The 24,978-nt window shown below is 44.9% G+C and overlaps 1 protein-coding gene across 34 annotated transcripts in view; it reads left to right on the forward strand.

Annotated features, from left to right (window-relative positions):
* Window positions 1-1,169: 1,169 nt before the first annotated feature.
* Window positions 1,170-24,978, forward strand: part of RIMS2 (regulating synaptic membrane exocytosis 2) — a gene marked incomplete at its 5' end in the record, with an annotated part of 943,810 nt that continues 920,001 nt past the window's right edge. For 12 of the 34 annotated variants that reach the window (XM_082257880.1, XM_082257881.1, XM_082257912.1 and 9 more), the window contains one exon: window positions 1,171-1,688. In XM_082257880.1, the coding sequence (XP_082114006.1) occupies window positions 1,525-1,688 (164 nt within the window). Of the gene's footprint in view, window positions 1,689-24,978 lie in introns of all 34 variants that reach the window. The other 22 variants (XM_082257909.1, XM_082257877.1, XM_082257910.1 and 19 more) reach the window with 3 other exon arrangements.

Below are 24,978 nucleotides of genomic sequence, written 5' to 3' on the forward strand. Positions count from 1 at the left end.
ATCATTAAAAATGACATATTTTTGTGTTTTCCATAGCTCTTGCTATGTCTCTTAGTATCTTTTATGTGTTTAAATGAGTTTCTATTGTTTTAAAAGTGTGTTTAAAGACCTTAAAATGCTTTTACACGTACAGTGACAGTAAAAAAAACATGCCTACAATGCATTTTAATAGGGTTTTTCTATTTCGCGGAATTTCACTTTTCACGGCTGGGTCCGGAACGTAACCCCCGCAATGGAGGGGGGTTTACTATATATATATATACTGTCTATTTTTGGTTCAAAATTTCCATTTAGTGCACATCTAGTAACAACAAAATATAACTTTGGAAGTGATGTAATGTGTTGTATTATATTGTAATGTATTTTACTGAAAGGTAGTTGACGCTTGGAATAAACTTCAGGCAGAGGTAGTGAGACAGTCAACAGTAAATTACTTCAAACATGCTTGGGACAAACATAAACCTATATACTGTACAGACAAAAAAGAAAAAAAACAAACAAAAAACAAACAAACAAAGCAAAAGAAAACAAAAGAATAAATAAAATAAAATCAGGCAGACTCAATGGATTACTCTTTTTTTCTACCATCACTTTTTTTTCGTTTCTTTCATTTCTGAGCATGCGTGGTCTCGGTCACATGATTTTTTTTTTCCAGAGAAATACTTTACTAATTATATGAAAGTCGTTAGTTCTGGTATGGTACGAGAACATTTTTCCTGCTTGTTCCTTAGGATAGTTTGGCATGAACTGTGTTGCTCGGCTCTGGAAAGCTGCGCAGTAACGATCAGATTATCGTACGATCGCTCCGATAGTGGTATTTTTCCTGCGATTTTCTCATCGTGTGTACTAGGCATTAGGATCCCATCAACAAGTGAACTCGCTGGGAAGCGCGCGTTTCTGCCCATGTAAACGGCGCCCTAACGTTGAGCGTTTTCGCAGCTATACGCCACGGTGCGAAGGAAGCCGTGCACGGTCAGAGCCCCCCGCAGGGTGATGAGAGGCTGTGGCCCCCCAGTGTGCCCATGTCTAGTAGGAGCCATCTGGTGCTGATGGAGCCTCCGGAAGAAGATCTCTATCCGTCCACCTCCTCCTCTTCCACCTAGCTGGGACCAACGCATGCTCAGCAGCCTGCCCTGCCATCCTCCTCCTCCTCCTCCTCCTCCCCCATCTCTCTCCAGCTGCTGCTGCTGCCTGTCACCCATCGCCTCTCTCCGGGCCCCTCCGCTCACCATCAGGGACACCTTGTGGGGTGCAGGGGGGAGGGGGGACAGTGGGGAGGATTTTTTTGTTTTTTGTTAGTAGGGGTGGCTGTTGGGGGTGTTGTGCTCCCCCATAGCAGAGATGTGGAATGTCCCCCCCAGGAGCAGGCAGCCCCCATTGGACGGATCAGTGTGTTATTATTTGTAGCATTGTGTCTTCCATGGAGTGACATTCCTCCCTGCCCGGTGATCGCCGCCGCGGAGGATCGGTGTGATTTATGTCCTCAGCCGCCTGACGTTCAGTCCTCCTCGCTCATCCACCAACATGTCTGCTCCTGTCGGGCCCAGGGGCGGCCCTCTGCCTCCCGCACAGCCGCTCCTACCGGAGATGCCGGACCTCAGCCACCTGACCGAGGACGAGAGGAGGACCATCCTGGCCGTCATGGACCGGCAGAAGAAGGAAGAGGAGAAGGAGCAGACTGTACTCAAGTAAGCCTGGCTTCTACCCCAACCCTCACCATGAGGGGTCTTCTCCAATCATAGGGGGTGCTCTACAATCATGGGGGGTCTTCTACAACCATGGGGGTCTTCTACAATCATAGGGGGTCTTCTCCAATCATAGGGGGTCTTCTACAACCATGGGGGTCCTCTACAACCATGGGGGGTCTTCTCCAATCATAGGGGGTCCTCTACAACCATGGGGGGTCTTCTCCAATCATAGGGGGTCTTCTACAACCAAGGGGGGTCCTCTACAACCATGGAGGGTCTCCTCCAATCATAGGGGGTCCTCTACAACCATGGGGGGTCTTCTACAACCATGGGGGGTTTTCTCCAATCAAATGGGGTTCTCTACAACCAAGGGGGGTCCTCTACAACCATGGGGGGTCTTCTACAACCATGGGGGGTCTTCCCCAATCGTAGGGGGTGCTCTACAACCATGGGGGGTCTTCTACAACCGTGGGGGGTCTTCTACAACCATGGGGGGTTTTCTCCAATCATAGGGGGTTCTCTACAACCAAGGGGGGTCCTCTACAACCATGGGGGGTCTTCTCCAATCATAGGGGGTCCTCTACAACCATGGGGGGTCCTCTACAACCATAGGGGGTCTTCTACAACCGTAGGGGGTCCTCTCCAACCACGGGGGTCTTCTCCAACCATGAGGGCTACTCTACAATCATGGGGGCTCCTCTACAACCATAGGGGGTCCTCTCCAACCATAGTGCTCCTCTCCAACCATGGGGGGGTCTTCTCCAACCGGGGGGGGGGGTTCTCTCCAATCATGGGGCTCCTCTCCAAACATGGGGGGTCCTGTCCAATTATGGGGCTCCTCTACAACCATAGGGGGTCCTCTCCAACCAGAGGGCTCCTCTCCAACCATGGGGGGTCTTCTCCAACCGGGGGGGGGGTCCTCTCCAATCATGGGGCTCCTCTCCAAACATGGGGGGTCCTCCCCAATTATGGGGCTCCTCTCCAAACATGCGGGGTTCCTCTCCAATCATGGGGGCTCCTCTCCAACTATGGGGGGGGGGGGTCTTCTCCAACCATGTGGAATCCTCTCCAAACATGGGGGCTCCTCTCCAACCAGGGGGTCCTCTCCAACCAATGGGGGGACCTCTCCAACCACCATCTCCAACCAGGGGGGGGGTCTTATCCAACTATGGGGGGCAATGATCACACTGGGGGGATCAGACCTGGAAGGATAGATCAGACCTGGAAGTGTTGATCAGAGCTGGAAAGATAGGTCGGACCTGGGGGGATAGATAAGACCTGGAAGGATAAATCAGACCTGGAAGGATAGATCAGACCTGGAAGAATCCCCCCCCATCCTTTCTCCCTCCCCTCCTCCTCCCCCTTCCCCTATCTCCATCCACTGATCAATACAAAAGGCCTGACAGTCCCCAGCTGCTGTGCTGGCCTTTATCTGGAGCCGTGTCTAGATGTCTTCTTCCTCTTGGTCCTCAGTTTTGGTGTGAGGGGGGAGCGCTGGGGTTGCTTATGGATTTGTTGATCTGTCTAGATACATGTGTTTCCTCTCTGCTGTTATTTTGTATCTTTGCCTAGGCTGGAAGAGGGGGGGAGATACATCATGGCTGCGTACAGGTTCAGTGATTGCTGGATCAATAGGGAGCCTAGGAGAGCAGCATGATGGGTACTTAAAGCTGAATTCCAGGGGAGGTAAAAACATTCCCTGATCAGTGGGGTTGCCCCATGCAGAAAGGGTTTAGATCTTGAGGGGCAGAAAAAGCAGTTTTACTTATCCAGTCCTCTAGGTTTAGGACTGGTCATGACTGTGTACAGGTTCAATAGTTGCCTGATCAGCCTAGGAGAGCAACATAGCTGGTACTTAGAGACAGACTCTGGGAAAAGGAAAAATCTTCCCTGGCTAGTGGGGATGAAGGGGTTAATTGCCCGATCCCCAGGCTGTAAGACCCATCCTGGTAGTCTTTTCTCTGCCCAGGTGGGCGCAGGACCTTTGAAGTCATCAGATCCAATGCCGAGCCCAGAGCGCTGCATTGGAATTGTGGATGTGTCTACATGTTTGTGAATACATGTGTTCCTTCTCCATAGTCTGGAAGGGGGATGGGATACATCATGGCTCCATACAGGTTCAATGGTTGCCTGACCAATAGGAAGCCTAGAAGAGTGGCATGGTGGGTACTTAAAGCTGAACTCTAGAGAAAGAAAAATGCCAAGTAGCAAGTAGGGCTCCCCCATGTGGAAAGGGTTAATTAAACGTCTGTTTAGGTCTAGGGATCCACAAAAAGCAGTTGTGTGTACCCCATTTTCCAGGCTCTTCTCTCCTATGCTCCGACGGTAGCAGGTCCTTTGAAGTTATCAGGTCCAATGCGGAGCTCAATGCCCTGCATTCGATTTGTAAATGTGTGTGTGGGGGTGCCCCATGCGGAAAGGGTTAAATGTCCATTTAGATCTGGGGGGGGGGGGGCATAAAAAGCCCTATTACTTACCCAATCCTCCAGGTTATAAGAGAGGTCCTGGAATCCTCTACTCTATAATTCTCTGGTGATGGCAGGTCCTTTGATGTCATCAGGTCCATTGCAGAGCCCAGAGCCCTGCATTGGATTTGTTGATGTGTCTATGTGTGAGTACATGTGTTTCTTCCTTTTTATTTTGTATCCTTGCCTAGGCTAAAGGGGGGTGGGATACATCATGGCTGCATACAGGTTCAGTGGTTGTGTGATCATAGGGGAGCCAAGGAAGGCAGCATAGCCGCTCCTTAAATTCTCTATGCATTACAGCTGTAAGCGTACATTATGCTTATTATTATTATTATTATTGATACATTAGCGTACATTATGCTGCCCTCCCATCCTTGCATTTTAAGCTGCTTTTACAATGGGCCCCCTCCAGATGGCAGGATGTTCGATGGCTGGATGTTTGGCCCCAACACCTCAGGAATGAGCCCACACATGCTCTCTCTCTCATTTGTAGAGCGCTGAGCTCAGCTGCTTTTGTGAGAGAGCACACTGCGCATGCGTGGATAGGCAAACGGCCTTTATTTTAGCCCGGTGCTGTTGGTGAGGTGCGGGGGTCGCGCCTCCAACTACCAGTCATCTAGGCAGGTGGTAGAAGCAGCTTAAAAAAAAGAATCTTTAACTGCTTGCCCACTGGGCACTTTTACCCCCTTCCTGCCCAGGAACATTTTCAGCTCTGTTACACTTTGAATGACAATTGCGCGGTCATGCAATGCTGTACCCAAATGATATTTTTATAATTGTTTTCACACAAATAGAGATTTATTTTGGTGGTATTTAATCACCACTGGGTTTTTTATTTTTTGCTAAAAATATTTTTTAAAAAGACCAAAAATTTGAAAAAAAAATGTTTTCTTAGTTTCTGTCAGAAAATGTTGTAAATAAGTAATTTTTCTCCTTCACTGATGTGCGCTGATGAGGCTGCACTGATAAGGCTGCACTGATGAGGCTGCACTGATAAGGCTGCACTGATGAGGCTGCACTGATGAGGCTGCACTGATGAGGCTGCACTGATAAGGCTGCACTGATAAGGCTGCACTGATGAGGCTGCACTGATGAGGCTGCACTGATGAGGCTGCACTGATAAGGCTGCAGTGATGAGGCGACACTGATAAGACGGCACTAAGGGAAACTGATAAGGAGGCAGTAATTATGCAGTACTGATGGGCACTGATAGGGGGCACTGATATGCAGTACTGATGGGCACTGATAGGTGGCACTGATAGGTTGTACGGATTTGGGAGGAGACCAGACGTGTGACGTCATCACGCACCCGGACGTAGCAGCCATCTTTTTGGTTGGAAACAATCGGTTTCCAAGTTACAACTGTTATCTGTCATCCGACCAAATGTGAGTTTTATTTTACTCAAAAACGTATTTATTGGAACGTACTACCCCATGAGACGTCCTCTTTTTGTGTATGAGCTCTGTATATCTCTGGAAAAATCCAAAGTGGGCCACTTTTATCTGGTTTGAGGAACTGAGAGTTGCCTGTGGCCCCATAGGCAGGGAGTAAATATCAAGCTCATCTGATCCTCCTCAATAGGGGGTCCACGCCTTGGGGTAAGAGGCAGTGTGTTTGGTGTTGGTGGTGGTTCTGTTTGGGTCTTTTCTCAAATTCCATCCACATCTGCTTCTCCAAATATCACCTGACTCCCTTTGAAGAGTGGGACTTGTCTATTAGCGCTGTACCTTTTATGATTATAGGTGGTACGGATAGGCGGCACTGATGAGCAGGCACTGATTGGCACTAAAAGGCAGCACTGACTGGCATTACTGATAAGCACAGATTGACATCACTAATGGTCACAAATTGGCATCATTGATGGGCACAGATTGGCATCACCAACAGGAACTGACTGGCATCACTGCTGGGCACTGTTGGAGCTGCACTGATAATCAATGCCCTTATTATCTGTAAAGGTCTCCCCTGTCAGGAGATGCTGCTGATTGGCTCTCCTCTCCTCATACTCTGTCAGTGTGACGCGAGGAGAGCCGTTAGCCGGCATTTCCGTGTTTACATGTGATCAGCTGTAATTGGACACAGCCGATCGCATGGGTAAAGACCTGCGACATCGGCTCTATACTGAGATCGCCCATGATCGCCGCCCGGCGTACCCCCTGTGGGTGCACAAGTGCAGTGAGACTGGCGTGACATCATTTGACGTCGTCCCAGATTGAGAGAGCATCCTGGGCGGGAGGTAGTTAAAAAAGGTTGCCAAGCTCCGGCAGTCACAGGTTCTCTGACGTAATCACGTACAATGCAGAGCCGATAGCCCTGCATTTTACGTGAGGATGCCAAGAGACAGTGCAATGCCAGAGCAGAGGGAAGTAGCGGAGAGTGCTGGCTGCCAGACAGGGACAAAGCCCCCAAATGGGGCGCCTAAAAAAATTGTAAAAAAACTAAAATTGTAAAAAAATAATCAAAAATAAAATAATAAAAATAAAAACTACTGACACTGTCCACTGCCCTACTGATTGATACTAATTGGTGCCCTACTGACACCATCCATTGCTCTGCTGACACCGTCAGTATGTATGTATATATATATATATATATACACACATGCAAATGTGTTTGAGCTTTGGGGTGCACAGTCTAATGCAATAGGCTGTGCACATCTATGGGTGGGTGGGAGGAATGGCTACCTTGGGCGCAATGGTTTACTGTAGGAATGGGCGCTTTCTTTCTGTTACAAGGTTGACAGAAGTAGTGACAGCGACATTACTACTCCTGTCAGCCCAGTGCTGGGAGTGGCCAAGAGAGAGCCGGGAGGAGGCGTGGGCTTTGTTCTCTCCCACTCAATACAGTCCTACTGTAGTGGGTGTGAATCGCCCCCACAAATTGTTGTAAAATAGCAAACTTTTAAAATTGAAAGAGACTACACAAGCACGTGCCCATTATTAAAAGTGAACACTTCCAGGTCACAGCAGAACCTGAATGACAGATCATGAGCTGACAAGCAAGTGACTGCTAGGCGTAGGATCCCCCTAAGCTTGCACATCATGAATGGGGTGGGGGCGCATTTTGGCATCTTAGCCTGGGGCACCAGATGACTTAGTCCTGGTACTGCTGACAGGGGAGCAGAAGATCAGGTAACTAAAAGTACTTTTTCTGTCCCCCCTAGACCTAGAGGGGCATGTAACCCTTGTAGTGCAGGGGCAGCCTGCTGTAAGGGAGCATTTTTCTTTTCTGGAGATGGCCTTAAGAGCCGGTTCATGCTGATGCGATGCGGGAAACGCACAGGAATCGCTGAGTTTCCCACACCGCATAGCAGTCACACTGTGTTCATGCCATCTGCTTTGGGTATCAATAGAAAGTGAACGACACCCCAAAAGCAGGTTGCAGGATGCAGTGCGTTTGCTAGAATTGGATTACATGGGTATGAACACCAATACGATCTGATTCCAGTGCGGCAGAAATAAAGGTGCCTGCAACTTTTTCATGCGAATGTGGTGCGATTTGAGCAATACAAAATGATGGGCTCAAATCGCACCGCACAGAATCGCATGTGATTTGCATAGTAATGCAGTGCGATTCTTGTGCGAATCACATGCGAGGTGACGCATCGCATCAATGTAAACCTAGGCGTAAAGTAGATGTAACCCTTAGCTAAATGACATTTGGTTTGGTAAATCGTTGTGCATTATAAACAATCGCCATGCTTATTTCTTATAGAAAATACAGTTTTTATATTTTTTTTATCCTTCTTTGCATCTTGGTGCTGCTGATCGTTTGCAGTCTCTTTGCAGCCACTTCCTGTCTGCAGGCATACACTTCAATGGCAGCTGCACGTCATTTCTTAGGACCGGCTTCCTGATGGTGACAATGACACAACATGCCTTCGGGAGGGGCATCAGCAGGGCTGCTTGTAGTCTTTACTGGAAGCTCACGTGACAGGGTGACAACACAGTTGGTAGACAGAGACAGAATATTGTCACCCTATAACAGGAGGTGCTAAGTATGTCCTTTAATGGCAGTATTAACTACTTGAAGACCAGGCCTATTCTGGCACTTTTTGGTTACATATAAAAACCTGTATATTTTTTTTTTCTATAAAGTTACTTAGAACCCCCCCCCCAGACATTATATATATTTTTAGCAGAGGCCTTAGGGAATATAATCTCGATCAGTGCAATTTTTTATGTCACATGGTATTCGTGCAGCAATTTTTATAATGCAATTTTTTGGAAAAAAACCCACTTTAATAAATTTTAATGCAAAAAATCACAATATGTAACCCAATTTTTGGAACAATATAAAATATTTTAAGCCATGTAACATTTCATGCTTTAAAATTGCGCACGCTTTTGGAGTGGCGACAAACTACGATACTTAAAAAATCTCCATAGGCAACGTTTTAAAAATGTTTACAGGTTAACAGTTTAGAGTCACAAAGGTGGCCTAGTGCTAAAATATTGCTCTCGCTATAACATTTGCGGCGATACCTCACATGTGTGATGCGAAACCCGTTTACATATGCGTGCACAACCTATGTATTCATTCGCCTTTGTGTGCGAACACAGGGGGCCAGGGGCACTTTAAAACATTTTTTTTTTAATTTGATTTATTTTACTTTATTTTATTTTTACACTGTTTCTTTATTTTTATCACTTTTATTGCTGTAAACATCCCTTGTGACAACAATAGGCAGTGACAGGTACTCTTTATGGAGAGATCTGGGGGTCTTTTAGACCCCAACTCACTCCTCTGCCTTTAAAAGCATCTGATCACACCAAGATTGGTGTGATCGGATGCTTTCACTATTTAACAATGGCACGATTTACATCTGGGAATTCAATTCCTTGCTGCTTCCGGTCTCCTATACCATAGAGGTGATCGGAGGTGATCGGAGACGATCCGATCTCCGATCACCTCTGTTGTAAGCCGGTGTTCTCTTGAAAATTCCAACTCGCCTAAATCTCCAGCCACGTCACTACCGGTGACTCTCCAGCAGCAATAATCGTAGATTTGGACGAGTTGGTGTTTTGACAGAACACCAAGTAAGGAGGAAAAAGGTTGTTGCCGCCTTAGAGGCAGCCATGTTGTTGGTTACTAGCGGATGAACTAACAACGTCCACTCATTATATCGTGTACTGTAGTGTATACCCTGCCGGTGTTCTGTGAAAACATCAACTTGTCGAAATCTCCAGTTATTGCTGCTTGAGAGTCACCGGAAGTGACATGGTTGGATATTTTGTCAAGTTGGAGTTTTCGGCAGAACACTGGAACCTCCTTCCGTCACCTGTAAAAGCAATCCAGCAGCTAATTAGCCACTAGGATTGCGTTACCTAGTTAGTGAGGTTTAAAAAAAGACACCAGTCAATCTAGTTCAACCTGTGATGAGTGTGTGTATAAATGTTTATGTCAATAATACATTGTATACCCCTGTATGTTGTGGTCGTTAAGGTGCCCATCTAATAGTTTTTTGAAACTATCGATGCTCCCTGCTGACACCACTACACGTGGAAGAGAATTCCACATCCTTACTGCTCTGACAGTATAGAATCCTTTACGCAATTTAAGGTTAAACCACTTTTCTTCTAATTTTAGCGAATGGTCGCAAGTCCTTTTATATTCCCTTTTGCTTAATAGTTTGTTCCCTATGCTAGGGTCGCCAGTACGGTATTTGTACGTTGATATCATATCCCTTCTCAAGCGTCTCTATTCCAGAGAGAATAAGTTCAATCCCCCAGTCCCTTTATTAGCTTTGTGGCCCTTCTCTGGACTCTCTCCAGTTCCAGCACATCCTTCCTGAGGATCGGTGCCCAGAACTGGACAGCGTGCACAAGATGCGGCTGGACAAGAGCCTTGTAGAGAGGGAGAATTATCATTTTATCTCTGTGAAAAGTGAATCCCATTTTTTATACATGCCAGTATTCTGTTGGCTTTGCTTGCAGCAGCTTGACATTGCATGCCATTGCTGAGCCTGTCATCTACTAGGACCCCCAGGTCCTTTTCCATCCTTGATTCCCCCAAAGGATCTCCCCCTGATGATTAGCTTGCTTTCGTATTTCTGGCACCCAAATGCATTTCCCTTTAATTTTTTCAACATTAAACCTCATTTGCAATGTAGATGCCCACCCCATTATTTAGTTCAGGTCTTCTTGTAAGGTTTCCACATCCTGCATAGAAGTTATTGCCCTAGTATCATCCGCAAATACAGAGATTGAGCTGTTTATCCCATCCTCTAGGTCGTTTATGAATAAATTAAATAGGATTGGTCCCAGGACAGATCCTTGGGGGATCCCACTTTCCACACCAGACCATTCCGAGTACTTCCCATTTATCTCCACCCTCTGGACTCGCCCCTGAAGTCAGCTTTTAATCCAGGTACTCACCCTATGGTCCATACCTACGTACCTTAGTTTGCACAGTAAACATTTGTGGGGAACTGTATCAAATGCCTTTGCAAAATCCAGATACACCACATGCACAGGCCTTCCTTTATCTAGATGGCAGCTCACTTCTTCATAGAAGGCTAATAGATTGGTCTGGCAAGAGCGATTTTTCATGAATCCATGCTGATTACTACTAATGACACCGTTTTCATTACTAAAGTCTTGTATATAGTCCCTTATCATCCCCTCCAATATCTTACAGACTATTGATGTTAGGCTAACCGGCCTGTAGTTCCCAGGGATATATCCCGGCCCTTTTTTAAGAATTTGTACCACGTTGGCTTTTTCCCAATCAGCTGGTACCATTCCCATCAGTAGACTAGCCATAAAAATTAGGAAAAATGATCTGGCTATCACCTAGCTGAGTTCTTTAACCACTTCCGGACCGCCTGCTGCTGTTTTACGTTGGTACTTTGACGTTACATACCGGTGTTATGGCAGCAGATAGCTGCCATAACCCCAGTATTTTCCTGCAGTCCTCTTTCAAATAAAAGTGGTCCCAGTGGGCATTCGCCGTGGGACAACTTTTATGGGCGGTGGGAGAGGTGCCCCTCTTCCGCCGCTTCCCGGTCGTTTTCCCTGCTTCCGGTCCGTCCATGTTCCAGGCAGAAAGTCGAGTGAGGGCAAGTCGGCCCCCACTGGACTCTATGGCCTTAGAGGTCTGGAGCGACATCATACGTCGCTTCCACCCAATGACCTTAAAGTAAAGGGCCCATTTTATTTTCTCACTGAATAAAAGACATTTTTTTTTTTATTTTAAGGGTACATGTGAGAACTGAGGTCTTTTTGACCCCAGATCTCACATTAAAGAGGACCTGCTTATTTCTATTACAAGGGATGTTTACAATCCTTGTAATAGAAATAAAAGTGATCAAACATTTTTTTTTAAAGGGACAGTGTAAAAATAAAAAATAAAAAGGTAAAATAAATAATAATAAAAAAAAATGTAAAGGGCCCTGTCCCTCCGAGCTCATGCGCAAAAGTGAATGCATACGTAAGTGGCTCCCACATATCTAAACGGTGTTCAAACCACACATGTGAGGTATCACTGTGATCGTTAGAGTGAGAGCAATAATTCTAGCCCTAGACCTCCTCTGTAACTCTAAAATGGTAACCTGTAGAAATTGTTAAAGCGTCGCCTATGGAGATTTTTAAGTACCAATGTTTGTCGCCATTCCACGAGTGTGTGCAATTTTGAGGCATGACATGTTGGGTATCTATTTACTCAGCGTAACATTATCTTTCACATTATAGAAAAAAATTGGACTAACTTTACTGTTTTTTTATTTTATAATTCAAGAAAGTATATTTTTCCCCCAAAAAATTGCGTTTGTAAGACCCCTGCGCAAATACAGTATGACATAAAGTATTGCAACAATCTCCATTTTATTCTCTAGGGTCTCTGCTAAAAAAGATATACAACGTTTGGGGATTCTAAGTAATTTTCTAGCAAAAAATACAGATTTTAACTTGTAAACAACAAGTGTCAGAAATAGGCCTGGTCCTTAAGTGGTTAAGGACCCTCGGGTGTAAGCCATCTGGTCCTGGTGACTTATTTATGTTAAGTTTTTCAAGTCTAGTTCTGAGTCTGTCTTCTGTTACCATGAGGGTGCTTCCTGTGACGTGTTATTAACTTTAACATTACAGTATAGGATACTTTATCCCCTCAATTATTTTGTGAAAACTGAGGAGAAGAATTTATTTAGCACCTCTCTGTCCTTTGTAGCCAAATTCCCTTCATCGTCCCTAATGGGGCCAATGTATTCTGGCCTCACGTTTTTACTATTTATATACTTAATTAATTTTTTGGGGCTTTTTTACTCTCTTCCGCTATGTGCCTTTCGTGTTCCATCTTAGCCACCTTGATTGCGCTCTTACATTTCTTATTGCATTCTTTGTAACGTTGGAATGCTGCCAATGACCCCTCAGCCTTGTATTTTTTGAAGGCCTTTTCTTTAGTTTTTATATGCATTTTTACATTGGAGTTTAGCCACCCAGGGTTTGTTTTAGTTCTTTTAAACTTATTCCCCATTGGATTGGAATGCACTGGCCAATACCTTTTTATTAGTATGTTCTTAAAGCAATCCCATTTTTCCTCTGCGTTCTTTGTTCCTAGGATTTTATCCCATTTTATATCATCTAACAAAGAGCGCAGTTTAGGGAAGTTGGCTCTTTTGGAATTCAGTGTCCTTTTAGTACCCTTGTGTTTCGTTTTTCTATGTTTTATACTGAAACTAATTGACCTATGGCCACTGTTTCCTAAGTTGCCCCGTATTTCTACGTTTGTGATCAGGTCTGTATTGTTAGTAATCAGTAGATCTAGTAACGCATTGTTTCTTGTCAGTGCGTTCACCATCTGACCCATGAAATAGTCCTGCAATTGAATTGATGAGAATCGCTAGCAAAAAAAAAACCAATACCGGAGTGATGCCTGGAGCTGCAGGCATTATCCCGGTATAACCACTTGCAGTCAATCATGTACAAGTATGTGATTTGGCAGCAAGTGGTTAAAGGCATTTATATTGCGCTAATAATTTATGCAGCACTTTACTTACTGTACATTCACATCAGTCCTTTCCCTCAAGAAGCTTACAATCTAAGGTCAATCTATCTCACATGCATACATACACATTCTAGGTCCAGTTAATCTACCAGCATTCCTTTGTAGTGGGAGAGGAAACACCAGCACAGGGAAAACATACAAACTCCATGCAGATAGCATCCTAGCTGGGATACAAACCAGGGACCCCAGTGCTGCAAGACAAAAGTGCTAACCACCAATCCACTCTGCTGCCATCACCAGATATTATTTTAAATAAAGCTGCTCTGACTCTTGAACTAACATTACCGTGATAAAGATGATATGAGATTGTAGTGATTGGGTTTAAATGTACTTTGCGGTGTTGTGATTATAAAGAAGAGTTCTCTGATCAAAGCTGAAATCCCCGGGTGGAGGGGGTGAGGTTCAAGAGGGCAGTTTTTTTCAATATAAAGAAAAATCAACAATACTGGTGGGGGAACGACATGATCTCAAACTAGCAAGAGGAACGTTCAAAACTAATCTTAGTATTATTTTACCAAAAGTGTAGTTGATGTTTGGAATAGTAGTAGTGGTGGATTCAAACATGTTTGGGACAGAGATCTACTACAGTATACTCACAATAAATAAATAAATAAATAAATAGGGGCAAACTTATTGGACCACTTGGTCTTTTTTTCTGCCACCACTCTTCTAGGTTTCTGTGTTTCTAACCCAGACCTGTGCGGTTCCTTAAGTCCCAGTGCTGGGGCCCAGTATGAGGCTTTGGTTTGGTTATGACAGCTGACATCTTGTTACACACAGCCCATTGCTTCCGTCCCAGTATGACCTGAATTCTGTGGTTGGAATGTGGAAGGATTGTGCATCACTCGCGATGGATACAGGAGAGATAGATTGGAGATGGTGTGCACAGTCAGTTCAGCACCATGGAGCTGTCCACCAGCACAACCAATGCCTCTGCTCCTGGCCTCAGCTGCTGGTGAACAAATATGTGTCAAAGTCCACTGTGTGTGTGGAGTCAACAGGAGAATGGATGTAGAATGCCTGGAATATGATTAAAAAAAGGGGAACAATAGTGCAAAGGCACCTAAAATAACCAATACATCAATGAAACAGATCCATATGATATTTTGTATTCCTCCTATAAAACACCATAACTACCACCTACATACCAGAGTTCCCAGGCACATCCCATTGTGTGTAAATCCATTCTCAGTGTTATATACACTCACCGGCCACTTTATTAGGTACACCTGTTCAATTGATTGGTAACACAAATTGCTAATCAGCCAATCAAGTGGCAGCAACTCAATGCATTTAGGCATCTAGACTTGCATGGTTGATGGTGCCAGGCAGGCTGGACTGAGTATTTTTTTGACACTCTTTGGGCCCCTTAGTACCAATTGAGCATCATTTAAACGCCACAGCCTTCGTAAATATTGTTGCTGACCATGTACATCCCTCTATGACAGGGATATGCAAACTGTGGCCCTCCAGCTGTTGCAAAACTACAAGTCCCATCATGCCTCTGCCTCTGGGTGTCATGCTTGTGGCTGTCAGAGTCTTGCTATGCCTCATGGCACTTGTAGTTCTGCAACATCTGGAGGGCCACAGTTTGCATATCCCTGCTCTATGACTACAGTGTACACCTCTTCTGATGGCTACTTCCAGCAGTATAATGCACCGCTGACCCCTTGATCTACAGGCTTACCTGTAGGTAGAAGTTCAAAATATGACTTTACTTCCAGTTTGAGCCCATGTTCACATTAGTCCGATTTGACATGTCAAATCGCAAGCCAAATCTGTGCTTATTGCCAGCAATGGCACCGTCCGAATCAGTGCGACGCTAACTTTGCAGCGCCGCACCGATTCCCAAAAGTAGTTTCTGTACTACTTTTGGCGATTTGGGGGGGGGGGGGAGGGGGGGATTTCTATAGACATCTGTGCAGGAACCCGCAGAGAAGTCTGTGAAGTCGGACTTAAATGCCGGCTTGAAATTGTGTGAGTTCAGCTGAACTCGCACAATTTAAATAGGGCCTCAGTGTGAACCTGAGCTAAAGCCCTAAATCCCTCAGCAAGGTCAACCCCATTCATTTCAATGGCTCCTGGTCACATCTGGGCATTCTGTTGCCTGAAGCAAAAGGCCTGTCCTCATTAAAGTACAGGAGATTTTTTCTTGGTAGATTGGGCTCCATAGACTTCAATGGGTATTGCACCTGTGCGTTTTATGTGCGTCGCAATAAATAAAAATCCTAAAAAATTGAAAGAAAAAGATGGGGCTTTGCAGGCCAGTGGGAGTAGAAGGATCAGACCAAAAACCAGTTTATAAAACCAAATAACATTTTATTTATACATACGCTAAAACGCATGGACCACCATTCATCATAAATTTAGTTTAACATACAAATGAATAAAATCAAGCAAAATGGGTTTCTCCTGGGACATCTAAATCTGAACTTTGATACCCCCTTATATCAGCTAAACGTGCCTACCTGTGTACCTTTGAGGCTATCTCCATACTACATTAGATATTGTAAACTCAAGTTTGAGTACCCATATTGCCGAATATACCAGGGAGAGGACACGGAGAGTCGCCCACTCCCAGAATATAATATCAGAGGAGATTATAAGCCTTTCCTGTTGTGGCATGCGGGGGTCCAGATTTTTGAACACAGCATTAATAGAATATATATGTATGCCAACATTGAATCTATTTCCTAAATACGGAAGCAGCAATCTTCATTCAGTATCTGTGCCGCCACAATTCTGTCATCTGATCTGAGTCATTATCAACAAAGGAGAAATACCGGTCTGTTATGGTCTCTCAGGCCCTGAGGAAGCCTTGAGCGAAACGCGTCGGCTTGCTGGGGACCTACACTGACCGATTCCACCGTGAGACCCACTCTCCATCCTACACAGGCTGTGATCTTGTTTCCCTTACGGGATGTATTTCTATGTTGCTAATGACCCATTTTGCTTGATTTTTTCTTTTTCTTTAAATTTTTTGGTCTCCTCACAGGGGCTAGGACAAAAACCACACGGCAATTTTTGTATGAAATAAAAATCCTGCTTGCTGGCGCTTTCATGAAAATACATGTTATATAGAGTTCAGTGGTAAAGTATCTAATATATATATATATATATATATATATATATATATATATATATATATATATATACACAGTAGGTCAAAAAAATTAGTACACCCTTCAAATTTTTGTAAATATTTAATTTCATATCTTTTCATGTGACAACACTGAAGAAATGACACTTTGCTACAATGTACAGTGTCAAGTGTAAATTTGCTGTCCCCTCAAAATAACTCAACACACAGCCATTATTGTCTAAACTGCTGGCAACAAAAGTGAGTACACCCCTAAGTTAAAATGCCCAAATTGGTCCCAAAGTGTCAGTATTTTGTGTGACCACCATTATTTTCCAGCACTGCCTTAACTCTTGGGCATGTAGTTTACTAGAGCTTCACAGGTTGCCACTGGAGTCCTCTTCCACTCCTCCATGATGACATCACAGAGCTGGTGGCTGTTAGAGACCTTGCGCTCCTCCACCTTCCGTTTGAGGATGCCCCACAGATACTCAATAGGGTTTAGGTCTGGAGACATGCTTTGCCAGTCCATCACCTTTACCCTCAGCTTCTTTAGCAAGGCAGTGGTCTTCTTGGAGGTGTGTTTGGGGTCGTTATCATGTTGGAATACTGCCCTGCGGCCCAGTCTCTGAAGGGAGGGGATCATGCTCTGCTTCAGTATGTCACAGTACATGTTGGCATTCATGGTTCCCTCAATGAACTGTAGCTCCCCAGTGCCGGCAGCACTCATGCAGCCCCAGACCCTGACACTCCCACCACCATGCTTGACTGTAGGCAAGACACACTTGTCTTTGTACTCCTCACCTGGTTGCTGCCACACACGCTTGAGACCATCTGAACCAAATACTGTTTCTTGTGCATCATCTTTAGAAGAGGCTTCCTTCTGGGATGACAGCCATGCAGACCAATTTGATGCAGTGTGCAGCGATTAGTCTAAGACCCCCCCCACCCCTTCAACCTCTGCAGCAATGCTGGCAGCACTTATACGTCCATTTCCTAAAGACAACCTCTGGATATGATGCTGAGCACGTGCATTCAACTTCTTTGGTCTACCATGGCGAGGCCTGTTCTGAGTCGAACCTGTCCTGTTAACCACTTTAATACAGGGCACTTTCCTCCCTTCCTGCCCAGGCCAATTTTCCCCTTTTAGCGTTGTTGCATTTTGAATGACAATTGCGCGGTCATGCAACGCTGTACCTACACCAAATTTATGTCATTTTCCCCCCACAAACAGAGCTTTCTTTTGGTGGTATTTGATCACCTCTGGGTTTTTTCCTTTTTGCTAAACAAATAAAAAAAGACCGAAAAGTTTGAAAAAAAAAACATTTTTTTTGTTTATGTTATACAATTTTGTAAATAAATACGTTTTTTCCTGCACTGATGAGCACTGATGAGACTGCACTGACAGGCACTGATGGGGTGGCACTGATGGGGTGGCACTGATAGGCGGCACTGATATGTGGCACTGATAGGCACTGATCTGTGGCACTGATAGGTAGCACAGATATGCAGCATTGGTGGGCACTGATAGGCGGCACTGATAGGCGGCATTGACGTGCACTGATAGGTGGCACTGACGGGCACTGATAGGTGGCACTGACGGGCACTAATGGGCACTAATAGGCGGCACTGATGGGCACTGATGGGCACTGATGGGCGGCACTGATCGGCACTGACGGGCGGCACTGATGGGCACTAATGGGCACTGATAGGCGGCACTGGTGGGCAATAATGGGCACTGGTGGGCGACACTGAAAGATGGCAATGATGGGCACTTGTGGGCAGCACTGATAGGGAGGGCACTGGTGGGCAGCACTGACAGGGAGGGCAATGGGGGGCTCCCTGAGCCCTGATTGCCATCCCTGGTGGCCATAGTGGGCATCCCTGGGGTCATAGTGGGCATCCCTGGGGTCATAGTGGGCATCCCCGGTGGTTCTAGTGGCATCCCCCCCCCCTGAGGGTCTGCACTGGTAATCAATGATCTGATTACCAGTGCCGACCCCCCCCCCCCCCCCTGTCAGGGGAGCCACCGATCGGCGCTCCTTTACTCGTGCCTGTCAGGGGGGGCGCCCAGAGCTGTATTATCCTGCCGCCGTCATATGATGTCCGGTCAGGATAATACAACCACATTCCTGCCGTCAATCTGTAATAGGGCGGGCGGGAAGTGGTTAAACCCCTGTTTGGTCTTGGCCACTACACTGCAGCTCAGTTTCAGGGTCTTGGCAATCTTCTTATAGCCTAAGCCATCTTTATGTAGAGCAACAATTCTTTTTTTCAGATCCTCAGAAAGTTCTTTGCCATGAGGGGTCATGTTGAACTTCCAGTGACCAGTATGAGAGAGTGAGAGTGATAACACCAAATTTAACACCTGCTCCCCATTCATACCTGAGACCTTTATAACACTAACGAGTCACATGACACCGGGAAGGGAAAATGGATAATTGGGCCCAATTTGTACATTTTCACTTAGGGGTGTACTCACTTTTGTTGCCAGCCGTTTACACATTAATGGCTGTGTGTTGAGTTATTTTGAGGGGACAGCAAATTTACACTGTTATACAAGCTGTACACTCACTACTTTACATTATAGCAAAGTGTCATTTCTTCAGTGTGGTCACATGAAAAGATATAATAAAATATTTACAAAAATATGAGGGGTGTACTCACTTTTGTGAGATACTGTATATATATCTATATATTATATATATATATATATATATATATATATATATATATATATTTAAAATTCACTGCACAGATGTGAACTAGCCCTAAACTCTAAAGCAAAAAATGTCCTGTACTGCAGCTTACTAGTCCACGGTGTGGTGGCTGCATTTGTTTTCTTTTGTCAAACTTATTTTGATTAATTTTCACCTTGTAATCCTTAAAATAACACACTTCCTGTCCCTGGGTGGCTACGTTGCTTCACCACTGTATCTATGGAAGAGAACCATGGTTGTCATCCTAGTATGCTCTCCTGATATGAACTACAAACCTGTCCATATATTTTCTTCTCCAGGGTAATTGTTGGTTTACAGAAGATAGAAGATGTATCAGTACTGTCTCCTTTTATATTGTAAAGCACTGCTAAAACTCTTGGTGCTATATAAATCCGCTACTTTAATCTTATTATTAATATTAATAATCATAATAGTAATAATAATAAAACAAAAGGAAAAGTAATGCAGCCACCACATCTGGGGACTGTAAACTGCAATATGTTGCACTTTTGTTTTCAAGCTGTCTACAGATGTAACTTGTAACATTTTTCCTGAACATTAGGATTGGATGAACTTGCATGTTTGTTTTTATGGAGGGAGTAGGAAACAGCCCGGTGAGCCCCCACTATTTTGGGGAAATCCTTTCTCAACCAGTAAAGTTTCCAACAAGCAAACTTGACCAGAGAGTGCTGTGGCCTGTGAACGTACGATCCTTGCCTAAAGTCTGTAGGCTCCTAAAGCTGAATTGCAAGTATGGCAATTTTGGCAGTTACATTGATCCAGCTTGGACCAGTGTATGTATGTATCATACCTGTGGGGTCCCTGTGGAAGCCAACGATCACTGTAGTAGACACTGCTACTACAGCAATCACTGCTAACTTCCTGGTCTTGTCCTGAGCGGCTGCATTGTAAATACAGGAGGTTGATAGCTTGACACAAGCACCATTTAGAGAACAGTTTGTATTTTCTCAATAAATGCAAAACCTTCTCTGATTGGACGAAGGGGAGTGGCAGGTCGGTGGCATCATGATCTTCACCTCATCAAATCAGTGAATCAGAAAATGGAAAGTGTCCTTGTCACTATGTGGCCACTTGTACTCCAAGAACACCCTGTAGAGACAGGGATCTATCACTATCTATTACCTCTCCTGTGGTCATTTGTAAAAATGCAGCGGCTTTCTATTTATGTCTGCAGCAAGGTCCCTTTTGGGTGCATTGTATTCCTGTTACCCCTGCTGCATTCTGTGGTTTCTCCCATCGGTTTTTACATCCTGTAGTGATTTATGAGCCAATGGAAGGAACCACAGCATGTGTTGGAGGAGCAAATATGCTACAGTGTAGAATAGGTGCTGTTGCCGGGGAAGAAGCGAAGTGGGGATATTTCAACAAATAGGTTGCTGGAATGGTGTTCTTTGAGTGTTCTTTTGAGGGACACTTTAAATTGACTCTGACATCACGTGTAAAAATTAACATGCAAAGAAGATATTGATCATTCACCTCTCCTTCTTCCAACACTACCAGTCTCTGCCATAGTAAAGAGGAACCATTGGCTGCTAAACCCAACAATTCTGGGGATATACAGTATATGTTTTAGACAGCAGGACACCATAGCGCAGGTCCCTCCGCACTGCCCCAGGATCTCCCAGTCTAGGGCCAAATAGCTAACAGCCTCCTGATCCTTCTTCTGGTCCCTGTCCTTCTGCCCCTTGCTTTTCTACTGGCTGCCATTATGACCAGCATATATGCTGGCTAGTAGGAAGGTCCAGATTTTACAAAAAAGCTACCAAAAAATTGTGGTTGCTATTAGTGCTTTGGGTTTCAGGGTTTAAGACTGGTGCGTGTCACATTTGTGAGTTCTTGTCTCATTTAAGAGCACTAAAGCCCCGTACACACGCAACGATTATTGGCCGTGAATTTTCGGCCAACGTCCGATCTGCCGATTTTCGGCTTGTTAGTATGATGCTTCCGACAACCAACTCCGACTTTTCAGCCGAAAAAAATCAGGTGTGCATGCTATAAAATTTTTGTTGGCCGTCACCACAACGGCCGATTTTCCGTCAGTCAGTACAGATTTCGGCAGACAAAAATCTGATGAGCAAGACTGAACATGCTCAGAGATGAAAAACACACGGAAAGTAAACCAACACATGACATCACTTCTGAAGTAGATTTTTGTTGGCCGAGAAAATTCGTGTGCAGTCTAGAGCACATTTCAACCAACACAACAACACTGGACAAAAGTCGGCCGATCAGTCGGCCGATAATCATTGCGTGTGTACGAGGCTTTAATGTCATTCCTGTCTGCTGCTTCATTCCTCTGCTATCAGCGTGATTCACTTCTGACAAGTTTTCCCAACACCAAGAGAAAAATAGTGACAGGGGAGGGACCTCCATTTCATGGTAGAGGGCTGCCCTGACTTTGGACTTGATAAAACACAGCGGACCAACACCAGCAGATGACACGGCTCCCCAAATCACCACTGACTGTGAGAACTTTACACTGAACCTCATGCAACTTGGATTCTGTGCCTCTCCACTCCTCCTCCAGACTCTGGGACCTTGATTTCCAAATGAAATGCAAACTTTTCCACAGTCAGTGATGATTTAGGATGCACCTGTATATGAACCACTGGACCAGTCACAGGTACTCAACAAAAGTTTGACTACCCCCCTTATTCCCCCTCTCCATTCATAAAAGCCGTACTATCACTTCCCCCAGTGAAAATCGCTTTATGAATGGAGGGTCAGTGGATGAATGAAAAGTCTGCCTCCTCCATTCATAGAGTGATTTCATTGTGGGCCCTTAAAGTAGATGTCACATTTCACTGCCTCTAACAACTTATGTGTACAGCATCTCTAGAGTTGGCATTCTGCATACTTCTTTAGCCTTTCTTAAATACTTCTGCAAAGTGCTTATTTTTCTTTCCTTCGTCACATAACCATTTCAAGGCTTTTCACACTGCCAGGGCCATGGTGGGTTCTGAAATGGAAGCTGTGGCTTCACTCTGTAACATCACCACTGGCCCATGGACTTCAACTTACCACTTGGTTGCTTTAAATGCTTCCCACAACACAGCACCAGAGCCGCGGTCAAGTAACATAAGGTATGCTAATGATTTATTTTTTAGGCTTTTTCTTTCTCTCTGTTTTCACCTGTTGACACGGCTAGTAACACCCCTCCTGTATTAGAGTGCCCCCACTTTGGATGAATGATCACAGGAGGCACCTTTTGAGGGCAGCTTTGTCAGTCTGGGGCGGGGGCCTACAAACTTTCTAAACAATGGCCAATTTACTGTCCTTCGGGGGGGGGGGGGGGGCACTGTGGCCAATGGGAAAAGAAAATGTCCTGGTGTCAGTGAGAGTAAACAATTCTCCATAATTGGTATTAGGGGAGCAATAGTGCCCCATCATTGGTGTCAATGGAAGGAATAGTGCCCCATCATTGGTGTCAATGGAAGGAATAGTGCCCCATCATTGGTTTCAATGGAAGGAGTAGTGCCCCATCATTGGTATTAGTTGGAGTAATAGTGCCCCATCAATGGTGTCAGTGGGAGGAATAGTGCCCCATCATTGGTGTCAGTGGGAGGAGAAGTGCCCCATCATTGGTGTCAGTGGGAGGAATAGTGCCCCATCATTGGTTTCAATGGGAGGAATAGTGCCCTTTCATTGGTATCAGTGGGAGGAATAGTGCCCCATTTTTGGTATCAGGGGGAGGAATAGTGCCCCATCATTGGTATCAGTGGGAGAAATAGTGCCCCATCATTGGTGTCAGAGGGAGGAATAGTGCCCCATCATTGGTGTCAATAGGATGAATAGTGCCCCATCATTGGTGTCAGTGGGAGGAATAGTGCCCCATCATTGGTGTCAATAGGATGAATAGTGCCCCATCATTGGTGTCAGTGGGATGGATATTGCCACATTGCTGGTGTCAGTGGGAGGAATAGTGCCCCATCATTGGTGTCAGTGGGAGGAATAGTGCCCCATCATTGGTGTCAGTGGGATGGATAGTGCCCCATAGCTGGTATCAGTGGGAGGAATAGTGCCCCATCATTGGTGTCAGTGGGAGGAATAGTGCCCCATCATTGGAGTCAATGGAAGGATTAGTACCATCGTTAGTGTCAGTGGGAGGAATAGTGTCCCATCATTGGTGTCGGTGGGATGAATAGTGCCCCACCATTGGTGTCAGTGGGAGGAATAGGGCCACATTGCTGGTGTCAGTGGGAGGAATAGTGCCCCATCATTGGTGTCAGTGGGATGGATAGTGCCCCATCGCTGGTGTCAGTTGGAGGAATAGTGCCCCATCATTGGTGTCAGTGGGAGGAATAGTGCCCCATCATTGGTGACAGTGGGAGAAATAGTGCCCCGTCATTGGTGTCAGTGGGAGGAATAGTGCCCCCCACAAAAAAAACTATCAACCAGAGTGCGGTCACACTTCTTCAAACTTTGCATGCTTCCAGATTACGGATCCGACCTGCACCAGGTTTTGGACATACACCTGAGTGGCTACACCCCTCTGTTTCTCAGGAATAGTGCCCCATCATTGGTGTCAGTGGCAAAAACTATGTCAGCATAGCGGGGGGGGGGGGGGGTTAATGCCCCAAGAGCCAGATAAAAGCAAGCAAAAAGCCACAGTTTGGAGACTGCTGGTCTGGAGGGGTGGGGGGAAGAGTTAGATGTATTAGCAGATTTAGATACACTTATAAATTGAAGCCAAACTCCAGCTCACACTTTATAAGCATATAAAGTAACAGTTTTATTATTTTGGGAGTAAAGCTGATCATTGTGGGTACCCCTATCAGTGGTAAATGATTTGTCTCAGCACTCTAACTGCTCCATTTGCAGCAGAGCTTGTCCTGTTAAAAAACAACAGACTCACTGGCTGGATCAGCAGGTGAAAGGTAAAAAAAAAGGAAGGAAAGCCTAAAGAAGAAAACAAATGCTGTCAATGCATCTAAGAATTGGTTAAGCTGCAATATAATAAATGTTAAATTTTGGGTTTAATAACGCTTTCATGTATTCATTTTGGCCAGCATTTACTTTAACAAAAAAAGGAGGAACACAGATGTATTCTCCAATATTTAAGATGATAAAAATCAAATTTATAGGATCCTTCTCATCTGGAGAGACTTGTGGGTTGATGTTAGAGGAGGGGACGGATTGCTGCTAGGAAATCTCAAGTGTTTTGACGGCAACAGGATTTGAAGCAAGAGCCAGAGATGCAGCTGTGCTTGGAGTAGTCAGCAGCGGTGCTTCTAATGGTGGCCACACACACTTGGATTTCATCATCTGTTCAATGTGCCATCCCTTCTGATACATTTAGACTTGATTTAGATCAGATACGATCAAACTGAGTCGATCAGCCATGATGGAAAGTTATCTTTCATTTTGCATGGATCAGCAGCACTGAGATACTTTGTTCACAAATACGATTTTATTTGGAGCGATTTGATTATGAGATTACACAGTAGAAACTGAAAAACGATTCATAACTTACAAATGGAAGTTAAAATTGTATCTTCACTATCGATTGAAATGTACTTCCCTGTATGTGAAATTATAGGCGCGCACGCAGGGTGATGCCAGGCGTGCCTGGGCACACCCTAATAACCCTGTGTGGTGCAGATTCCCCCTGTTTAACCACTTAAATACAGACCACTTTCACCCTCTTTCTGCCCAGGCCAATTTTCAGCTTTCAGCGCTCTCACGCTTTGAATGACAATTGCGCAGTCATGCAACACTGTACCCAAATTACATTTTTATAATTTCTTTCACACAAATAGAGCTTTCTTTTGGTGGTATTTAATCACCGCTAGTTTTTTTATTTTTTAACTAAAAAAAAGAAAAAAGACAGAACATTTTTTTTTTAAAAAAGTTTTTCTTATTTTCTGTTAGTAAGTTTTGTAAATAAGTAATTTTTTCTTCTTCACTGATGTGCGCTGATGAGGCGGCACTGATCGGCACTGATGAGGAGGCACTAATTTGCCGCACTGATGGGCACTGATAGGTGGCACTGATAGGCGGC

Source organism: Pelophylax lessonae (genome assembly GCF_965119305.1).
Source record: "Pelophylax lessonae genome assembly, chromosome: 5".
Taxonomy (NCBI): domain Eukaryota; kingdom Metazoa; phylum Chordata; class Amphibia; order Anura; family Ranidae; genus Pelophylax; species Pelophylax lessonae.